Source organism: Adiantum capillus-veneris, chromosome 7, assembly GCF_014529385.1.
Source record: "Adiantum capillus-veneris isolate H3 chromosome 7, ASM1452938v2, whole genome shotgun sequence".
Classification (NCBI taxonomy): domain Eukaryota; kingdom Viridiplantae; phylum Streptophyta; class Polypodiopsida; order Polypodiales; family Pteridaceae; genus Adiantum; species Adiantum capillus-veneris.
In genome coordinates, this window is record NC_140937.1 from 167286854 (window position 1) to 167310108 (window position 23255).

General features: G+C 44.2%; 1 protein-coding gene across 1 annotated transcript in view; it reads right to left on the reverse strand.

The window, feature by feature from the left end:
* LOC147455004 (protein SLOW GREEN 1, chloroplastic-like) overlaps positions 1 to 22650 on the reverse strand; it is a 53231-nt gene extending 30581 nt beyond the window's left edge. Inside the window, exons 1-2 of the mRNA XM_086516859.1 lie at positions 21854 to 22650; positions 19924 to 20070 (exon numbers count right to left, since the gene is read on the reverse strand). Coding sequence (XP_086372985.1) covers positions 19924 to 20070; positions 21854 to 22618 — 912 coding nt within the window. The 5' untranslated portion in view covers positions 22619 to 22650. The remainder of the gene's footprint in view (positions 1 to 19923; positions 20071 to 21853) is intronic.
* Between the last annotated feature and the right edge of the window lie 605 nt (positions 22651 to 23255).

The window sequence follows — 23255 nt, forward strand, 5'->3', positions numbered from 1 at the left end:
CAACCACGACGGTGTTCTTGTGGTGCCAAGGGATTTCGAGGAGGATGCCCTAAACACCCCTAGCATTCCAAATAAAGTTTGCCAATGATCGGTGTAATGACAACATCCCGTCCAGGTGCCGGTAGAACTGCCTCCGCCTATGGCCTCAGCCTGTCGAGTGTAATTCAAAGTCAAGCCGCCAATTCAAGTGAAAAGAAGTTGGGCTTGGCTCCTCCATCAAAGAAAATGAGGGCTTCTTCATCTTTCACTTTGCCCCAAGAGCGGCAAAGTTTTGTACTTTCATTCATCTAATTCGTGTCGGGCCCCACGCAATGTGGTACCAGTTCTGCTTTCATCTGCCTTTTCTGCTACGTTCCTCTACTGCTCTAGAACTCTCTGGCCTGTCTTCAGTCTGTTCTTGCTGTGCCTTTTTGGGGCACTTTGCGGAGATGTGTTCAAATTCCCCGCAACCAAAACACTTCCCCTCTTTGAGATAGATAGCCCTTTCTCTAAGAGTCTATTGGGAACGTGTATCTTTCTTTTCTTTGCCCTGGGAACTCTTTCTCTTTCTATTTTCATTGTGAGAGGTCTATTGGGTTCTCTAAGTCAAGATCTCATTAGTGGGGTAAGTCAAATTTTCGGAATGTATGCAAAACCCCATTTCGCATGACCCATCAATTCTTGAATAGAATTTGACTTTTGTTCTAAGCAGTGATCTCGGATCTCTGTAGAAAGTCCGCAGCAAAACCGCTCAATCTATTCTTTGAACGAGATCTTCTTAAATGAAGAAGCTGGTAGAAAAGAGCTCCAAAATCTCTCCCAATACGTGTCCAGAGAATCTCTCTTAGTCGTCCGGAGATGATTCCAAGCAGTTCATATGTCTCGTTCGTAGTCTCGAGTCAACCAAGAAGAATAAAAAACCTTTTGAATTTACACCATTTAACCGCAGCTTCCTTGTTCAGTAGAAGGGTGGACCACCATATTCGAGCATTTCCTTGAAGAAAGAGGTAGCCCTCCCAATCTTGGAGTGCTCTGAGTAATGCCTCCAGAGAAAGCTATATCAAACTGCTGTACAAAGGCCAAAGCCCTCGAAGCATCTCGGAATCCAGAAAAGTGTCAAACTTAATTGACTGTCCACCTTCTTTAAATTCTCTAACTTTCTTGCTCTTGTCTTCGAGGAAGTCATATTGGTTGGCTCTGTAAAAGTGCTTCTTTTCAAGAGTGCTTGTTCGTGTCTTTCTACGAGTACAGGTCCCACTTTTCTGCACTCATTTGTCTTTTCGACTTTCCTCCAATGGCCACATGCCATCTAGAGTAAATCTTATCAATCGGGTAATTCTTCAGGTGTTTCGCCAATCTTGGGTCCCTGGAGTACTTAATCCATCTGTCCACATATGCCAATCTACAGTTGACGTTTGTACTCTTTTCTGGCAAACTTGTCCGAGAATAAAAATAAAAACTTGCCCAAATCTTTATTCTTTTCTCCGCGCCGAATTTTCAACTTTTCTTTGCCTTCCTACTGAGAGGTGTCATCTCTATCAGATTCTTCACGAGAACCCATGTGTAATCTAGGATTCTTTATGGCTTTATGCCCTGTAAGACAGAGCAATGAAGACGGAAGTGCGCCTGATGGGCGATGTATGAAGGGTGAGAGTGACTAATAAGTCCGAGGTCGGGACATGAAGATTCCTTCCCAAAAGTTGTGAGCGCTGCAAAAAGGATCGGATCCTCCGTAGAAGAAGAATCTTTCTGTGCTCTGATACCACTGTAACAAACTTGGACACCCCAAGTCAAGATTCTACCGCGAACAACAGAGATTTACTTCAAAACAGTTCACAAATTTGACGCGGCCCGCGGCCCGGCATAGTTCGGTGCCTAGAGGTATTGGCCCCAAAGACTGCGTCCCTTTCATTATTTCTTTTTGTATTAATCTGTGTTCAAAGTACAAGAGAGTGGGTAGGTGCTCACTCTCACACTCTACCTCCAGATGCTCTCAGAAGTGAGGCCTTGCCCACTTATTTAAAGGTACAAGGGATGCCCAAAAGCAGAGCCCCAAATCTCAAACTTAAAAGCTCTTTAACTCAAAAGCAACTTTAACTCAAAAGCTGCCAGCAAAATCAGCCTACGTAATTTTCGAAAATTCATACACTGCTACGTTAGCATGTCAGCGAAAATTGCGGCGATCCGTATGGCCTGCCACGTCAACATGTCAGCGCGTTTTCCGATGCTTTTCTCGCTGGCCAACTGCCACGTTAGCCATTTCGGTGCATCTCAGTGGTTGTGTGTGTGTTCGGGGTTAGCCACGTCACCAATTTGTGACAGGAACTGTCTCATTGCGTACGAGAGCCCTTGGGACGCACGTAGGCATGTTCGCTCCGCTGAAAACGATTCGAAAAAGAGAATTACAGTCTGCTGTGTTTTTCTGCAAGTTTACGGTTTCGCACCTAAACTGCAAGGGAACACCAGGGGAGCTCCGTGAGAGCCTTGAGATGCGTGTACAAGGTTTTGGGGCCCCATAGTTACCCGGAGCGAGAACGGGGAACAGGAACGAGAGGGTCCGGAACGGGACGGGAACGGGGAGGAGGAAGGGGGGCCGGAACGGGAACGGGGCCAGAACGGTCGACTAAAGTAAGGCTTAAATTACATCCATTCAGCTTAGTCCCAAATCAACTCCTTAACAACCCCAAATCTGCCCTCAAACCTACCCTCAAACTGCCCCAAATATGTCCCCCAAACAGCCCCAAATCTGCTCCCAAATGCTTATGTTTTTGCTCGCAGATGCCTACTTTTACCCGTTTCCCTTCGCTCCGGAAAATTGTCCCGGTTACACCCCTTCCGGAATGGCGTTCCATTCCCGACTCCGTTTCAGGAACGGGACTCGTCCGGGACTCATTTTCGGAACATTTGGACTGCATTCCATCCATTCTCTGTTACAGTGTTTTGGGCACCCGACAACAAAAAAATGAGAATTACAGCACGCTGGATTTCTGTGACAGCTCACTAGAAAGCTCCTAAATTGCGAGGGAATCCATCCTAGACAGGTGTTTTTTACCTACAAGGGTTATTGTGCCGTTGTGCTGCCGAAATCAGGTCACTAACCTGCGTTTTCAGCCCTCGCCAAGTTTGGACAGCTTTGTGACATTTTGGCCTAAGTGTACGGATCGTCAACTGTTAATTGAATAAAGAAATACCGAAAGGGGCACCAATTTTGGGGCCTAGAGGATGTCGGTCTCGTGTGCACAATGACATTCTAGTCGTTGGACGCAACCGTGTTCTCTTTTCTTCACAGTGCTCTGTGTAAAGTTAACATGTAATTGAAATAGTACCGCCCTCTACGTTGTACAGGCCGGTTAGATGGTTCCATCGACGGGAGTCACTTTTTCTTCAAAAAGTGCAGCGTGGATTGTTGTGTGTGAAAGCAACACAGAGCTTGTTTTTATGGCAGAGAAGAGAGACCAAGTACCTGAAGAGGGATGTCCCTCACATGGCACACAGAAAGTTCCTTCAACTCTTCAAGAAGAGGACAGGTTGTTTAGAGCTCAGCTGCGTTGCTGCAAGAACATGTTTCAACAGTTGGCTAGCAACCCAAGGATGTAGGAGTTCTTACGCCCTCCTACACAGGAATTTTAGGCTCCGACACAGGGTTTTCAGCCTCCTACATAGGGCATGACTGAGCTAAAAGGAGATTTCCAATGCGCATACTCGTGATGCTCGAGGGAAAGCCCGTGTGGTTGAGCAACCAACGGTGTCCAATGATCCAAAGAAACTTGCTTTAGCTGGACAGGAACTGTTTGTGAATGGTCAAGGGAGTAATGAGCAGGCTATGCATCAGACCCTTTCATTACCTATTACTTATCCTGGTTATTTTGGAGGTGGTTCAGTGTTTCAACTGCACCGTCCACAGGTTATATGCCAAGGAATGTGTTTGGGACAATGCAAACAGGCATGGGTAATCCTATGTATGCAAACATGGTTGTCCAACCAAGTTTTGAGGGTGCCTATGATCAATTTCGAGTGTCTGGGACACAATTTGGTATGGCTGGTTTTTCGCAGCCATACGCCCAAAATGCAGATATGACAGGTAAAACACGTGATGCGAGTGCTGGAATGGACAATCGTGGAGCACCACCTTTGCGGTCACCTGTTTATGACAATGTGACTCCTTTGAGTCAGCCTAAGGATTACAAGAAGGATGGGCAAAGAGTGAAGTTTGAAACTTTCCAAGGAACTGAGGATCAACTTAAGTCTTTGACCTTCATACAACACTTCGATACAGCTTATGCTGAAGGAAACTTCACAGAATCTTCAAAGATACGCAAGGCTGCCACTTTCTTGAAAGGGAATGCGCTTCAATGGTGGACCGCATTGTTGAATCAGAGTCAAGCCCCAACAACGTGGGTCCAATTCAAACAACTTTTTGCGCCTGCATTGCTAACAAACACTTTTGAAGTGGATGTAATGACAGAATGGCACGAGTTGAATGCTAAACAGTGTGCGAATCTCAAAGAGTATAATAAACAATTTTGGGCCGCACTGTCGCCAGTCACCTCTTACAGGTTTGTGCCATTGTCAGAACAGATTGAGAAGTACTATTGCGGATTGCCCAAGAAAATCGGGGACTAGTGCACAAAGACTATTGTCATGAATATGTTCCAGTTGATTAAGAATGCAAGAGTGGCCAGCAATCTGTCAAAGGGAGATTCCGATGGATTCAATAGCCACAAGAAAGGGTCCAAGGCAAACAGTTTTCAGCCAAGGGCGATGTTGCAGCAAAGCCTTCTGTGCCTCCCACAGAGAAGCCCTCCACTGAAGAAGCTGACACGTCCAAGAAGCAATCTAAATCTTCTTCAGGACGAGAACAAGCACAAAAAAGGCATTTTTCTGGCAAAACTTCTGAAGAAAGGAAAAATCTTAGAGGCCAAGAAATGCTACATTTGTGACCAGGAAGGACATTTTGGAAATGAATGCCCACGGAAAAAGTCAAAGGATAAGGATGAGAAGTCAGACCATAAAGAGAAGAAGCCAAAGCCGAGTGCAGGACTTGTCCCAGATTTGGTCGGTGACCAGCCAAACATAGATGCCACATAACTGTGCAGAGCTTGGGACAAAGTTGGAGACCAGACAATGTTGGTTTTCTTTGATCCAAAAGCCCGTGCAAATTTCATATCACCAGAATTGGCGTCAAAGTTGGGCATTCGTGCATGGGAGATGGGTATGACGAGTGACGCAGGTTTGGCATGCGCAGGTCATTCAGAGCCTGCTACTCCCATTTTGGGGAAGCTTCGTCTGCACATTCAGAGCTATGTGGATGCGGAAGAATTTCATATTATGCCACTTGAGGGCTGTGATGTGTTATTGGGTATCCCATGGTGTTACAGCTTGCATGCTATGGTGGATACTTACAACAAAAAGATTACCCTTGTACATAGAGGAAAGACTCATGTCCTTGACGTAAAGCTTGAAGGCGAGTCTGTTCCAATTGTTTCTGCACCTGCTATTTCATCTCTAATAAAGAATCGTCTTTCTGCGTACTTGATCTTTGCAAAAGAAGTACCTGAAGTTGTTCCTAATTTGTCTACTCTAGATAAAGACAAGTCAACTTTTTTGAGTGGTTTCAGTGATTGTTTTTCGGTCTAGCAGATTGGTGTTCAATTGCATTAAGTCGATGAGGATCTCAAAGAGGCTTTCCTCTTTGGTTTGGACGAGTACATCAAATACGATGTGCAAGTCTTTGACCCAAAGAGCTACAATGACGCCGTCAGAATCGCTCTCGCGCAGGAAATGAAGCACAACAAAGGTAAGCCGAAGAAGAGAAAGTCAAGTATCCCTCACAACCAACAGAATGGTAAGAGTAATGGTAAGAACGACGGTAATTCTTCCTCTTCTCAATCTTCCACTACACCTAGAGCACAAAACTCGTCACCTAACAACAATAATGAAAGGAAGGTTAAAACTCGGGAAAACCCTAAGTTGACACCTGATGAAAAATCTACTCAAGGCATAGTAGGAGCTTGGTTAAGTCTTGAAGAACGAACCGAGTTTGGAAAGACAGGAAGATGTTTTCAGTGTCACACTAAAGGTCACATGAAACGAGATTGTCCTAAGAAAGCACCCAAAGAACCCACAAACGCACCCATGGAACCCACATCTTTTGTTAGTGTCATCGATGAGAAAACTAATGTGGCCCAAGTTTCTAATGATCATGTAGATGAGTCTCTCGTAAAGTGTTATGGTCATGTGTGTATTGTGATCTTGTTTGATGTCGGCACTATGCATGATGCGATTAGTAAATCGCTTGTGAAGAGCGCACATTTAGAAGCTATACCAATGGATCCCATTGTGGTCTCTGGATTTGCTCTTGACATTGCAATCCTCACTTACGCATGAATGTCATGATGCCACAGTCTCGGTTCAAAACATAGGGCTTTGTCTTAAGTTTGTCGTCCCTCCTCTGTCTAGATGTCATATGATTTTTGGCATACAATGGTTTAAAAGTTTTGATCCGCGAGTTAGTTGGAAAGAAAACACTCTCTCTCTCTCTCACGGTCGAAGGTGCCTCTCTCATGGTTATTCGTTGTGAGAAGAATATTCCGTCTTTGTCATTAATCTTTCATGTTTTGAAGGAGGATAAAGCACGTAGTCCAATAGTCTCTCTCAGTACAAAGTCACACGGTTCAGAAAAGAATCAATCATCGCATGAAAAGGAACCTCTCTCTGTCATTCATTGTCTACAACTTGAGAAGCATTTTCTGCATGATAAGAGTAAGGATCATCAAGCCTTTAAGTGACTCCAGTCTGTACTGAGTACATCTTGGAGTGACCGTCAAGCTTGTTAGGAAATAAGACGTAGCTAAATAGATATTTGAGTAGATTACTTAATAGAGAGAGAGAGAGATTTTACACTCACAAGAGATTATAGAGTAGAGAGAGAGAGAGAGTACACACAATATACGTGGTTCACCCAATTTGGGCTACGTCCACGGGAACACAGCCACTCAATGGCTTTAGTACTTCAAAACAAGAAGTAGTTTACAAAGGGATTATACCCTTAATAGAGCTCCCACCTTGCTTCACTCCCACCACCTCACACTCACCTTGTTGCATCAACACCACACTATGAAATGTGTGTAGAAATGGCCTCTTTTTATAGGCCAAAAGGATTGCCCTCTCTCATGAGAGGCAACCATGTGTAGCTGCCCTTGTGTAGATAAGTCCAAGTCGGACCCTCCAATCCGCCCATGTGTGGCCACCCTTGAGAAGACGAGTCCGCTTTTGAATTCGGCCACCGGCCATTGACTTCGGACCACTGGCCAACCCGCCAACTGATCGGTCGTTTTCCGACCACTTTTCGGCCACCGTCCGGCCATAACATTCCGGTGAAAATGAATATTCCAGCCGTGAAAATTTTGGTTTCTAGCGAGTGATTTTATTTTCCGGCGAGTTATTTTTCTTCACGCACAATGGCTTCTCCTCATAATGGGGGCCTTACAAATGTGCGTTTTTACCACAAAAAATTACAAGAGGTAAATCAGGCTCCATACTTAACAAAGCTAGATGGTTCCAGTATTGTGGTGGTTTGATTGAGTATGTTCCTAGTAAAGCTAACCCAATTGCAGATACGATCAATCATGCAGGACAAATCTTGGCTCTTGAGTCGAGTTCCATAGTGTCTATTCAGGAAGTATCTTTTGTTCGCATGAATAGTTAGTATGCATTTTTCGAGTCTCTCATTCATTACGGTCTCTTGTATTTTCGTCACCGTCTTTGTGTGTTACCTTTTTATAGGAAAGCCATATTGCACGATGCACAAGATTCACTCATGGATGAGCACAAAAGCATGAATCGCACCTAGGAAAGATAGAAAGTTTGCATTCAAGGACTACACAAGGTTTCACCATGGTAGATCATGTCAAGACATTATGCATTGGATTCCTCTGATGAACTTGCATCTGGTTCCCTTCGTTTGTCGAAACCCTTGGACGCGCTACCATCTAATTCTCTTACTGCTCCGGAATCCTGTGATGAGCTGTCGTCCGGTTTCCTTGATTCATTCTTTGCACTGGAAGACTATTTCCCTATTGAGGCCGATACTGTCCTGGTCGTGGGATAAGTCAATGACTCGGCATACATTCCAAATCCTCCTTGCTTAGCATGTCCCATATGTTTCTGAATAGATTCAGACTTCTGTTCCAGACAATAGCGTTCTTTTGGCAAACCACAACAAAAAGCTCAGTCTGGTCCCTCAAAGTAATCTTTCAAAACAAGGACACTGGCAAATAAGTATCCCAAAACCTCTGGCAGCAGTTATCCAACGTGTCTTTCTTAGTCATCCTCGCATGATGCCAAGCCGTGATGACATCATCTTCATACTCGTCTAATATCCGAGTTGACGTGAAAATTTACCCACGTCGTAGGTGCTTCTCTGCATAACAATAGAGTAGACCAAGTCTATGCATTTCCTTTCAAGTAAGATCATAGATGCCACCCTTTGCACCTTGGAGCGTTTCGAGAACCGACCTCCTGAAAAGGCAATGTCAAATTGTTGCATAAACTCAGGGGCTCAATGAGTGTCCTCGTAGCCTGAAACCGTGTCAAACTTGACGGCCTAACCCCCTTCCTTGAACTCCTTGGTCTTCTTGCTCATTTGTTCACAATAAGAAGAGGACAAGCTCTCCTCCTCCGAACTGCCAGATGGCCTCCCATGCCGTCTAGACCTTTTCAGAAATTTGCTTTTCTTTCTTTTTCTCCGCTTCTTCCGCCTTTTCTTATCCTCACTGGAACTAGAGGACGATGAATTGTCGGAACTCTCTAAAGACGGAAAAAAATATGGGTCATCCTCAAAACAAACACACTTCTTTGCTTGCCACCTTGAAAGTCGATTTCTAGCCCAAATGACCGAGAAAAGCTGCCAATCTCCTCTTCTTCCAAGAGTTCTTTAAGCCTTTCATTTCTGGTTCATCTTCTTGTCAAGAGCTCTGTCCAACTCTTGCTACAAGTACAATTTTCACTTTTGTGTACTCGTCTGTCCTTTTAGCTTTCTTTCCGACCTGAGAGGAGAATCAATGGCCTCTCGCCATCTCAAGTGAATGTCATCCATCGGATAAGTCTTCAAATGCTTCACATATTTCAGGTTCTACGAATACTTTATCAATCTTTTTACACACTTGTCAACCTAAAATTGACGTTTGTACTCCACTCTGGCAAAGTTCCCCACTGGAAATTTGCCTAAATCTTCGTTTATTTCTTCAATTCAAGCGCTAGGTTTCGACTTTTCTTCACCTCCCTGCTCAGAGGTATTTTCTTTGTCAGATTCTCTATGAGAAGTCGTGTGTGCTGCAAAAGGGTCGGATCCTCTGCAGAAGAAGAATCTTTCTAAGCTCTGATACCATTGTTGCAAGCTTCGACACGGGAGATGGGAAGAAATCAATAGCAATACACAAACAGAAACTACAAAATCATTGAATTTTAAGAGAGAGAGAGAGAGAGAGAGCATGGCGGAGTTCTGCGCCCAGATGCACTGGCCCCAAAGACTGGCGCCCCTTCTGACATTTCTTTACTATTATGCTCGCAACAGTACAACTCCCGAGGATCCTCTGCTCTCAAACTCTACGTCCGGATGCTTTGTAGAGTGAGGCCCAGAGCTCTTATAAACAGTACAAGAGTTGCCTAAAAGCAAAGCCACAAAAGCAATTAAACTCAAAAGCTAGCGCTAAAAAGTGTCAGCCCTGCTGCTAGCGGAAAAAACAAAAATTCGTACTACCACGTGGCACTATCAATGCGTTTTACAAAATTCCGTACAACCCGCCACATCAGCATTTCGATACAACCTACCACGTCATCAGTCAACCCGCTTTACGAAAACCTAACCAAAGTTCAAGCTTTTGACTTTATTAGGGTTTTAGGTCCCTCGTCCAGTGCTCCATAAGTTCTTTAAGTCCCTTTGTTCTTCTGGGTTCAGTTCCTCTAGCCCTCTTGGCCATTTTCTCTTCCAGTTGGGCACATCACGCCATCACTTTGTGACATCCGTTACATGCTTGGACACTCCAAGCGTGAAATAAATAGCAACACACAAATAAAAATTGCAAAATCACTAAACTTTGAGAGAGAGAGAGAGAGAGAGACGGCACAGTGGAGTTCCACACCTAAATACAATGGCCCCAAAGACTGGTGCCCATTTCCGCATTTCTTTATTATTATGCTCGCAACAATACAACTCTTGAGGGTCCTCTGCTCTCAAACTCTACGTCCAAATGCTCTCCAGAGTGAGGCCCCACGGGCCCTTATAAACAATACAAGGGTTGCCTAAAAGCAAAGCCTTAAAAGCATTAAGCCCAAAAGCACTCAAACTCAAAAGCATCTATACTGAAAAAGCTGGCGCTAAAACTATCAGTCCTGCTGTCAGCGCAAAACGCAAAATTCCGTGCAGGCTGCCACATGGCATTGTCAGCGCGTTTTACGGAATTCTGTACAACATAGCACATCAATATTTCCATACAGTCTGCGACGTCTTCAATTAGCATGTTTAATGAAAACATGCCCAAAGTTCAAGCTTTTAATTTTATTAGGGTTTTAGGCCCCTTGGTCGATGCTCCATAAGTTCTTTAAGAACCCTTTATTCTTTTGGGTTCACTTTCTTTAGTCCTCTTGGCCATTTCTCTTCCAGTTGGACACGCCACATCATCACTTTGTGACAGATTTTGCCAAATTTCCAGTAGGAAATCGCGACAGAGCAGAGTACAAATGTCAAGTGCAGGTTGACACGTGTGAAAAGATTGATCAAGTACTCCAAGGACCCGAAATATGTGAATCACCTAAAGAATTACCCAATTGATGAGATTCACTCGAGATGGAGAGAGGCCGTTAATTCTCAAGACAATAAAGAAGCTGAAAGAAAAGCCAAGTGCAAAAAAGCAGAAATTGTACTTGCAGAAGGAGTTTTAGAAAGCTCTTGAAAAGAAGACAAATTGATTGATGAAAGGCTCAAAGCGCTCTCGAAAGAAGAAGAAATCAACGGATTTCCCGAGTTATTTGGACCGAAAGTCGACTTTCGAGGTCGTAAGCAGATCTAAGAAGCGTGTACGTTTCGAGGATGACCCAGATTTTTCTTCGTCTTCATAGAGTTCTTATAGTTCGTCGTTCTCTAATTCCCGAGAGGATGAGAAAAAGCAAGAAAAGCACTTTTTTTAAAAAGTCTAGAAGGCCCAACGAGCTATCTATCAGTTCAGATTAGGAGACTTCATCCTCCGCTGGCAGTTCAGACAGTGAACCAAAGGACAAGAAAACCAAGGACTTCAAGGATGGGGGTCAAGCAGTCAAGTTTGACACGTTTTTAGGCTATCAGGACACCCATCGAGCCCTTGAATTTAGACACCAATTTGACGTCGCCTTCTCGGGAGGTCATTTCTCAGAATGCTCCAAGGTGCGAAGGGGGGCATTTTACTTGAAAGAAACACACAAACATGGTCGTCTATTATGTTGTTGCACAAAGAAACACCTAAAAAGTGGGTAAATTCAAGGGAATGTTCACTTCTGCCTGGATAACGGAAGAATATGAAGAAGACATCATCACGGCTTGGCATCATCTCAGAATGACTAAGAAAGAAATTTTGACTGACTACTGCCAGAGGTTTTGAGATACCTATTTGCTAGTGTTCTCGTTTCAGAGGGTCACTTTGAAGGACCAGATTGAGCGGTCTTGCTGTGGATTGCCAACAGAGATTCGACCGTGTTGTCTGCATCAGAAGTCTGACTCTATTAAGAGACTCATGGGACATGCCAAGCAAGGTTTTTTGGTATGCATGTTGGCTCAGTCACCTATCCTACGGACAAGCTAGTGCCCACCTAAATAAGGTAAGAGTCTTCCAGGGAAGAGAAAGAATCAAGGGAACCGGATGAAAGTTCATCAGAGAATTCCAAAGAAGTAAGGGAATCGGTTTATAGTGCATCCGAGGGTTCCAAAGCAGCAAGGGAATCTACTGATGGTCCATCAAGGAATTCCAAAGATTCAGATTGAGGTGCCAATGGACAAGGGAAGCACAAGAAGAGTAGAAAGGTAAGCTAGGTCCACCAAAAAAATTGGTCAAGGGTACTTTTTGGCCCTCGATGCAAACTGGATGGAGAAGGAGAACATCACAAATTCTCTTCAATTTTGAGCGATACCTTGAAGCTTTTGGAATATTAGCAATGCCAATGCCAAAAGTTACCGATCAGCAGGTTGAATCCCTAATGCGGTAGGAATTGCATAAGAGGGAGCCACTCCACTCCTTTGTCACAAATTGCCTAGATTGAATAAAGTCACTAATTTCTCCTTGAGATTTTAGGGATGCTAACAAGCTGACAGTATTTTTCAGAATGACTTTATGAATATACGCTGAATTGGAAATTTCCTTGATTGAACTGAAGACATGTGCTCTTTCGTGTGTATTGTTAGAGACATGTAGAGAAAGATAAAATGTGTGCAGCATTTTGTCCAATGAATAATTTGAACTTAGTGCATCTAGACATCCGTCAAATACCAACAAGATCTGGATGTGATGGCTGAGTGAATGAGATTGTATCGCATCAAGATTTTACCTGGATGACTAGATATTGTTGTGAGTGAGATAGTTGCACAGTGATCTAGGTGCATGAAGAGTTCTAGACGAGATGAGATAGCTAGATTGAATAATTGGAACATGGTGTTCAGTGTGAACTAAGTGTGTGATTGTGTGAATTGCATGCTATGGGGATGTACTACCTTGTGGGGATGGCCATGGGCATGGTTTGTTTGATTAGAATGTGAAAAGAAAGAATATGAATCTGACAATAACAAGATTTAGTAGATGAAGACATCCATTTTCAAGAGCCACTCCCATGCTCACCACCTCCATGGGGTTCCTGAGGTTCTTCTTTAGCTTGCAATCTCTGTTAGAGAAGGATCTTCTCTTTACCCGAGTTCTGCTCTTTTCCGCGGGTGCACCCCTTGGCGGCCTTGCGCTCACACCAAGGTTGCTTTTTCCCACCTCACGTCGATTGGCCGGCCGCTAAGTGCACGGTCCGCTCTCAACGAGTGAAAAGATAACAAGGGAAGGCTGGACAAGCTCTTCTTTCTTGGGATCCTCGTCACTCTTCAAAAACACGATTAGGAATCGACACGCCCAAGAGGACTTGTAACAAACTGCTGACGTGTCAAAGCCCTGAAGAATGGAGTCAACTTGCAGATGTCAGCCGAGGGGCCTAAACCCTAAGAAGAACAAGTATCAGAAGAAGAAGTCCTACCAACTTATGGGGACCCCGTTCGATGGGGCCCCAAGTGACAAAGGATTAAAATAAAGCAGGACCTGCACACACACACAAAAACTGATGATGTGGCAAAATTCCCAAAATTGCATTGACATGATGATGTGGCAGGCTCTACGGATTTCCGCGTTTTGTGTTGGCTGATCACGTGGCAAGCTGTACGGATTTCCGTGATTTACGCTGGCAGCTTTTTGGCTTTGCTTTTGGACCAGATGCTTTTAAGTTTGAAGGCTTTTTACTGTAAACTGCTTTTTAGGCCAAGGGCCTTTAAATATGAGGTTAGGGCTCATTCTTTGGCATGCTTCCTGGAGAAGGTGCAGAGTCTGGAGTACCGGCTTGTACTGTGTTGATGCAATATAAAGAAATACCGAAAGGGGCGCCAAGGTTTGGGGCCGATTCTCTCTGGGGTGGAATTCCGCCACTCCATGTCGCATGTCGTCTCTCTCTCTTTCAGTTCAGTTGTTATTGAAGTGCTAAAAGTCTGTTTCAGTCTGTTCTTTTCTATTCGCACGCTGTGCCCGTCTTGTGACACTCGTATCAGAGCATTAGGCGTCTGCTTTTTTGAAAGCATACCGGTCCCACACAAGAGCAGACAGAGCTATTGGAGTTTTATTTGAGGTATCTTTATTTGAGACACTCCCACCCTTACTTCATCGCTCATCGGGCGCGCTCCCGTCTTCACTGCTCATGTATTACAGGGCATAAGCCATTAAGATCACTTGCAAGAGAAGGATCCGAGAGTTGCTTCGAGCTGCTGTTTTTCTCAGAGAGAGTACCATGCAGATGTCTATAGCTACCAAGCCGCACACTTCCAAGGACTTGGCAAGCTTTCAAGAAAATTTTTGCCCGAAGTTACATGGTTTCTGACATCTTCCTTCAGAGTGCAACTTCTGGCGGAGTGGGGTATCCTGAAATGCTTGCCATGGAAACCCTAGCAGATTATAACTTGAAGTTTCTCAACATCTCCCAGTAGATGTCTCTTCACGATCAGATGACCTTGGAGGTCCAGTGCAATTGCTATCTTGGGACTACCATCGCCGCCAAAGAAACACTGTTTGTCCAAGAGCTGATGGACCATGTTGTGCTCGGCTACGACCCTATGGAATGAACCTAACCCTAATTTTTTTGGTTCAGGCTTCAGGATGGAAAGTTAGTCGACTTTTCGAGCTCGACTGATGTCGAGATTGTTTTTTAAGTCTGTTTGAGAATGTGTGGTATTTGTTTGAAATATTCTTATTCGACGCACGATAATCAATACACATGCGCCATGAGCCATCCTTCTTCTGCACTAGGAACATTGTGGAGCAAAAGGCTGAAGAACTAGGCTGAATCAGCCCCTTCTCTAATAACTCCTCAACCTGGCCCATAATCTCTTTCTGTTGCACCGTACTAACCCTGTAGGGAGGTCTATTTGGTGGGCTACACCCTGGCACCAAATCTATCCAATGGTCCTCAGGTCTCTCTGGAGGCAATTGCGACGGTAATGAATCAGAGAAACAGTTGCTAAACTCTCGCAAAAATGCTAACCTTTCTTTATCTAACACTGATGAATTTGACTGACAATTATCTCAGACATCACGTGCAAAAATCAAGTACACAGAAAGGTGATTCTTTATTACAGAAGTGATAGCAGAAGCAGATACAACAGGGACAGACTCCCCTTTGAGCTTTACATCCAAAACATGAGTTTTGCCCCTATGCTGAAGGGTGATCGTCTTGCCGAAGATATCCAGCACACCATGTACTCTAAACATCCAGGGAATCCCAAGTAGCGTATCGCACCCTTCCAATGGCATGATATAGAACTCTTCTGTGTCCACATATGACTTAATATACAGACGTAGCTTTCCAATAATGGGAGTAACACACTTTGAGTAGCCAGGACATGCCAACCCTGCCTGTGTTGTGTACCCCATCTTTTCAGCTTTGATGCCCAGCTTCGTAGCTAACTATGGTGAGATAAAGTTGGCTTTGGCACCTGGATCAAAGAAGATGAGTGTCGTCTGATCACTGACTTTACCCCATGCCCTGCATAACTCACTGGCATCTGTACTAGGCCTATCACCCACCATATCTAGCACCAAACCTGCCGTGGGTTTAGGCTTCTTGCCTTTCTGGTCTTCTTTATCATCTGAGTCAGCTGGTCTTTTCCTTTGTGGACAATTGGTAGCAAAGTGACCAAGCTGCTCGCATATAAAGCATTTATTTTCAGCCATTAGGACCTTCTTTTTCTCGAGCGACTTGCGCACAAAAGGCTTCCTTTTTTGTTTCCTTGCCTGCGCTCCAGAAGTCTCGGCTCAATCCTTATCTTTGGTGGCCTTTTCTGATCCCTGTGACGCATTAGGAGCCGTTTTCACAAAGGGCTTCTTTGTTGAATTTTTCTTTTGCTGCCCTCCTTTCTCATTGCTCACAAACCCACTGTCCTCTCCTTTCAACAAGGCAAGACCAGTGTTAGCAGCTTCCATAAGCTGAGTGAGGATAGCCACTCTGTTCTTGGTTCAGTAATCACGAAGCCCTTTAGGCAGCCCACAACAGTATTCTCTATCTGCTCTGTCAATGGCACAAATCTGTAGGAGGTCACTGAGAGTAACGCTTTACAAAACCTCCGATTGTACTCCAGCAAGCTCTTGCATGTAGCCAAAGTAAGCTGGTGCCAATCTGTCATGACATCGGCTTCAAATTCATTTGACAGCCAAGCAGATGCAAACATTTGCTTGAAGTACCTATGTGGCGGGTGCCTGTCCTTGCATTAACAATGTCGTCCACCATGTAAGCGCATTGTCCTTTAAGAAAGTGGCAGCTTTTCTTGCTTTAGAGGCCTCTGTAAAATTCCCTCCTGCATAAGCTGTATCAAACTCCTGGAGGAAAGTAAGAGCCTTTGCTTTATCCTCAAAGCCACTGAAAGTGTTGAACTTCACAGCTGCACCACCTTCTTTGTAAGCTTTTGGCTTTTCTAGTGCCCCCAAATTGTCATAAGGAATAGTCTGCAACATGGACACTGTAGTAGGCATCATCGGCACATCTTGGCCATTAACATTTTGCGTCAGAGGTGCGATATCTCGCTACTGTCCAGAAAAACCAGACATGCCAAAATGAACCTGTAGCACCCCAAACTGGCCCTGGTTGCACTGAAAACCTTGCTGCATGCCAATACTACCATACATGGGGTTTGGCATCATGCCTTGCATACCACCAAACATTGTTCCTGGCATGTACGGCTGACTTCCAGGCGCATAACCAGCCATACTTTGGAACTCTGATCCACCCCCAAAATACCTAAGCTGTACCGTGGGTGGTGGAAAAACTGGGTGCATTGCCTGGTAACCAGTTCCTTGTCCATTCAAGACAGCATGCAGGCTCTGAAAGGTGGCGGGCTGAACTGGCATAACCTGTGGAATAGGCGTTCTAGCCACCTATTCAAGCACGGGAGGAACCTGTTTTGGAGCCCCTGACTCAACATGCGAGTGTTCCCTATCCTGCTAAGTCGCATAAAGTACTTGGGCTTGAGCCTCAACAAGCTCTGTACGTAGTGTAGGTTGCCTATTTTGCTGTTACACTGGTGGCGCTCGCAAGAACTCCATAAACCTTGAATTTTGCACCAGTTGCGAAAAGACGTCGTGACTAACCGAGTCCTGAACGCATCATCCTGTAGTTGCCTAGTCATAAAGCCCTGTACTACTGGAGGGACATTCACATCAACAAGAGGTACAAACTGACGTGGCCGTGAGCTCTCGCCAATCTCGAACACCGTAGCAGTTTCCTGTCTGTCCTTCGAAGAGGAACCCTCTTCCATAATGCCCTTCCCTTTGTCAGCCATAGTGTAATCCCACGTTCTTGTACTCTGTCTTACCCCAAAACAACCGAGGCTCACTTCTTGAGGAAAAAGTGATTGAAGTCCCGGCAATGGAACCATGAAACCGGCCCGTAGGGCGGTAGGCTTTGGCTTTCACCCGAAATTCTTTACTTTAGACACACACAAAGAGAACGTGCAAAGGAAACCTGCGAAGGGAATTAACACTTAAGCACACACACGGCTCAGAAGCTAGAATGTTCCGAACAGACGCCGACAACCTGTAGGTCCCAAAATTGGCACCCCTTTCGGTATTTCTTTATACTTTGAGAGGGTAAATTACAAAGTAGAGTCCTGGGAATCCTTTACCAATATCCCGCTAGATACCACCTGTTTTGGCCGAATTTCAATAGCATAACAACCCCAAAACTTGCACGAAACCAATTCCCCTGCTGGAACTCACTTCCACTGGCATAAACCCTCTGATTCCTGCCTAAAAACAGAAAATTCAGCACGCTGTATTTACTGGTTTTTGCCTTGTTTTCAGCCCCAAACAGTCCCCGAATTGTCCTCTGCCAGTGAGGCACTATTCCCAATGGTTCTGGTGTCCGTATGGCTGAAAAACAGTCAATTTACAGCGCATACGCAGCGCTGAAAACGCATCTGTACGGTGAGGTTATGACCCTCACCGGTGCCTGCTTTGAAGTAGCAGTTAGCTACCCCTGTTCCTGCTCAAGAAGGCTTTTGCCTCAACACAAAAGCATGAACCCACACAGCTGTACATCAGTCAAATGAAGAGCCCTCTTGTGGGGCATCACATAACTGCACGTAGGGGAGAGAGAGAGCAGTGTGTAGTGTGCAGGGCATCACTCCTAGCACCACACTGTACATGAGAGGGAAAGAAAGCACTCCATAGCTTTTAACCTCTGACAAAAGCTGAAAAATGAGTCTCCCAGCTACAAATTCAACGCCACTTCTTGATGCAAGAGGAAAGTGCACAGAAATGTGCCACTTGGCGTGTTTACACGCATTTTCACGTTTCGGGGTTGCCGCCTAAAAATCTCCCGATTGGTTGCCCAGTTGACTTCACGGCAGAGTTGTAGAATGTTCCCCTTGTCATACCGAAGGTAATGACGCAAACACATTTCACGGCCCAAAATAGCAATTCCCTAATTTTTAGGAGATGCTTCCGTTGGGCTCCCACTGGTCTTCTTACCATCTATCCTCATTGGGACCGCACCCAAAAGTGCAATGTTGCCCAACTGTCGGATACTTTCTGTTGGTGATCCCACCTTGACTTTATGCCTTTATTGAGTTCAATTCCTAGTATCCACCAACTTGCTAAGTGCGACGGGGGGCCCTACATGACCTTGCACTGAGCCTAGACATCCTCTTACTATATGAATTCCAGTGCCGACCAACTTCCCATCTGAGGGTGAAACTACCGTTCACATTGGTCATACAATATCCGACCATTTGCAACTTCAAAAAGAGGGTCTCAAAAAATAAAACAAAATCATTGGAAAGAAACCAACAACTAAGGTTAGCAATTGCCACGTCCTCGTGACATAGTTAACAGTTGCCACGTCCTCGTGACATGTGCTCTAGATTTTGAAAAAGAAATAGAACGGAGAATCTTGGAAGAGACCCCCTAAAAAAGAGTTTGTGAGGGCAAGCGCTATTCATGCAAACCGCCCCCATGCAAAGAGGAGACTTGCTCGTGCTACTACTCACCATAGGTAACCCCGTGCCTAGGAGAAAATACGAGTTCTGGGTAGACACGCTGGCTGTAGCGAGCAACGGCTCAGTGCCTAAAATAGCCAGTATCGTTTCTTCCCATGCGCATGCATCTCTCTCTCTCTCTCTCTCTCTCTCTCTCTCTCTCTCTCTCTCTCTCTCTCTCTCTCTCTCTCTCTCTCTCTCTCTCTCTCTCTCTCTCCTGTGTTAGCAAGCTCACAGTCCTTCACGAAGTGAAGCTCTGCCAGGTGCTCGAAGGTTCTGCAGGCAAGCAGGCAGGCATGTGAAGACAAAGGATGCGTAAGGCACAAGGCAATATCTTTCAACCATTGGGGGTATTTTTTTTGGTTTAGAGCGAGTAGGGAGCGAGTAGTAAGTTGAAATGGATAGAACAGAGACCACACTATCTCTTCCAAGATGGTGAGGTACATACATAAGGCACATTTGGTATGGATACGATATGCTTACTAATTGTTGCCCTTGTATTACGCATGAAAGGTAAAAAATGTATGAAAATGAAAATATAGAAAAACGACTTTCCGCCTATCGGTGTCAATCAAATATAAATTATAAAACATAAATGTCAATTGACGTTTAAATCGAATCTAGACTGACAATCAATCAAACCAAGCTACAAGATACATTTAGCAAAGCTAGTCTAGACTCCATACATACCAAACTATTGTTCGCAATAAATAGATGGTCACTAAAGGTCTCTAATTAAATGCTATCAAATTAAAAGAAAGAATTTGACATGCCAAAGTACTGCTCTACCGTAGACCATATATCCGTTATAAGGATATTGTTCTTTTGCCCAATCTTTAGCCAACCAGATCCTCACTAAGTAGTCACAATGTTACTGTGGATGCTCCTCTTGCGTCTTCTTTTTTGTGTATTACTCCACGCATGAATCCAATAGAAGGTCCTCTTTCAATTGTTAACTCTCAACCAAAAAATCCTACTGAGAGAGCATCTCTCACTCTTCTATCGAGACATTCTGCAATGTACACCTGCAATGTACACCCGAACTACAGAGGTGTTCCAGACATACCATCTTCTAATAAGAAGCAATGACATAATATGGTTCACACATGAGCTTGTTCACTACTCACATATTGGCTGAAAGTAATGATGATTACCTTAAACGTATGGACCTGGCCTATGAGCATCCCAAAGTTCTGGGCTTCTTCATGATTATTCTCTCCTCTGGCTCTATTCCAAGTATCTTCTAGTATTTTCATAGCAGAATCACCTTCGTCAAGTCGGTCCATTGCTAGCACCAAACCCTGCATTATGGATGTGTTACAACATGATATTCATTATTTTTTATGATGAGTTGAAATATACTATGGGAAATACACTTTCGAAAATGAACACACTCATCATGAAATCAGAACAAGGATATAAATGCACCCTTCAAGACTTGATACTAGGATGCAATGCGGCCCAATGAGATGATAACAGTGTTGTATCATGGTCTAAGGCAGGATATGCTGGCGAAATGGTGTACTAAAAGCAGCCAACGCCCTGCCCTCCCTCCCTTTCAAGCTCAGAAGCCATCTCGCTCTCTCTCTTTGCAGCGATCAGCTCCAATACTCTCCCTTCTCCAGGAGACATCCATCACAATTCAAATCACACTCCCATCTACCCCGTATTTCCATCATCTCCATGCACTAATCTTCTTTAGAGTGAAGGTAAAGCATGCACGAACTGAGAGAGTTGGTAAACAGGAGGAAATGCACCTGTTTGAGTGGCCTACTGCGTGTAGATGACATGTTAGAGGATGCACATGTGACAAGATACATGCATGATTGTGAACCCATATATTATACATGTCAATTTTTTTATCTTTAACTTCGCTGATTGAAGTTCATTCCTGCAGTCAAGGATGCTCTGGTCTTAGTCACAGACTCTGTGCAATTATCCTTTGCAGGTAAATAAGTGCACTTTCTTTGCCCTTTCTGTGATGGAAAAGTTGGTTACACTACACAGGAGGGGCAGCCCATTCAGATCTCTCCATTCAGGGCTGACCATTTCCATCAGGTCGGGCACTTGCTAATGGATGCAAAAGGAATATTTCAAAATCGGGTTGAGGCCATCACTTATTAGTGTTTGGCTTTGGCTGATGAACCAGCCATCTTTACAATAAAGGATGGTTGAAATTTCCAGAGATGAGGCAACAGGCTGTGTTACACGAGGGACTTCTTCAAAAGCAAACAAGACAAGGGGAAGCAGATAAAGAAATGTGAAATAGAGACGAAGCTAGGACAAGGGAGTTGGAAGCAAGAAATCTTAGCAAGAAACTCAAGAGGTTTGACACCAGTTAAGAGTACGATGACAACCCCATCCCAAAACCTTTACATTTTATTCCCAAAACTCACAGTAGGACCTTGCCTGATCCTCTCCAACAAGCACTGGAAGTCTCAATTACTGGTTTTCTTTATGTGATTGTTAAAAAATCTCATTGAGGCACTTTCTTAAACTGTTGTTTATGTATTCACAAGACGAAAGAAAGCACATAAAGAAAGGTTAAATAGAGATCAAAGCCAAAGAAAACTAGAGAAAGTAGTTAGAAGCAGCAATTCTTCGAATGAGACTCAAGACCTCAGACAGAGAAAAAAATGTCCCAACCACTTCAGTGGGAAGGCCAAGTCGAAGCGATAGCATTCCAAAAACTTACAGTAGGATCTTACCAAAAAATACTGCAAACCTTGATATAGTTTGTAATCAATAGAAGGAAGCTCATTGAAACACTTAACGACAAATTGTTTAAGGTGCTCATTGGCTGTCTCTCACTCTCTCGCTGAAAACCGACTTGAAAATTCTTTTAAAGTCTGCACATATGGTCAACAAGCATCTGATACCAAAGTCAAGCTACAAGGATTGTGATTTGAGATGAGTGTATTTGCATGTAGAATACATCTGATACCCACGTTTAGCAATGGAAAACTTGTGTTGAGGTGAGTGAATGTGCATATAGACACTCGATATTAATGACAAACTCTTATTATACTGGAAACAATAACTATGTGCACATCCATCTTAGTTGAACGAGAAGCTTGGAAGTACCTGTAATGCTCTTGAGGAGAAAGGCTCAAGTTGAAGAATGTCCTCAAAAATCTTCTTTGCAAGTTCGGATTTTCCAATTAAGTCATAGACATCCGCCTTCAAGTACTTCCATTCCAATTCGGTAGGTTGCAATTCTTCAAGCTTCTCAAGTACCAGGAGTGCACGAGACAAGTCATCATCGTCCATCAGAGTCTTCGCCAAACACTCCAGTGCAGAGAGGTTTGTGGGGTCGGTGTCAAGGATTTTCTTGAGGATCAGCTCATCAGAGCCTCGTTCCAAATCTACACCCTTCCAGAACTCATCCCCTAGACCTGCTACCACCTTTCCTTCAGCTTCTTGAGGACTCTTCTCTGCTTCTTTTTGCTTTCCAACTGATGTAATCACTTCAAAAACTGGGGGAGCCGCATGAACAGCAGCTGTGTGTCCTAAGCTGAGGCCTATGCCACCCACCAACAAGGCTCGGTACAGAAGCAAGGCCAACCATCTTATACCGTTTCCTGCACTGCAATTTGGTGGACGGATGCTTGAATGATGAACCAGCCATCTTTTCCCCATGCTCTGCACGTTCCATGACCATCTTCCAGAAGAATGCGTCTTCGCTGTTTCAAACGGTCCGCCTGCAGTGCCTTGCAAGGCGACAACCTTGGGCAGGGGCAAACGGCTTCGATAGAAAGGAGTGGCATGCAGGAATGGCAGCTGCTTTGTGCGAGACAAAGAGAACGCGCAGCTTGCGGGAGGCACGACTTCGAAAGCTTGAGGTGCCATTACATTGCGCCAGTACTGAATCCTACAATACAGAAATAATGTGGCCAATTTTTAAAAATTGGAAACATGTATGCCATGATTTTCAACTCAGATAGTTACTTGGTTAGGTGGTTGTGATAGCTATCGCCTCGGGTTTTGTTGTGGTGACACGAGAAAATGAGTAGAACCAATTGATAGCACCAAAAATAGCTCAGCTTGGGACTTGATGTGCATTGGGAAGAAGCAAGTTGTGTCCCATAGTGCTCCATATACGACAAAGGGCTACTAAAGAGGATAATTGAATCGCCATAGTGCTCCATATACGATAAAGGGCTACTAAAGAGGGTAATTGAAACGAGCAAAAGAGTTGCAACTTAACCTAGTTTGGTAGTTGTTTGTAGATTGCACCATTCAACCTAGTAATATCGACCATTTAGTCTTTAAACCGTGGAACTATGTTTGAGACACCCATCTTATTATCAATCAAGCGTAGTCAATTTTCTTTTATTTCAATATATAGGTTGAATTGCCAAACTGTGCAAAAATAAATGCATGTCTATTTATATTTAGAACGCTGATTGAAATTGAGCATACACTCATGAGGAAAACATATGGCTAAACTAAACTTAAGGAAGCTTTGACAAACTCAAAAATACAA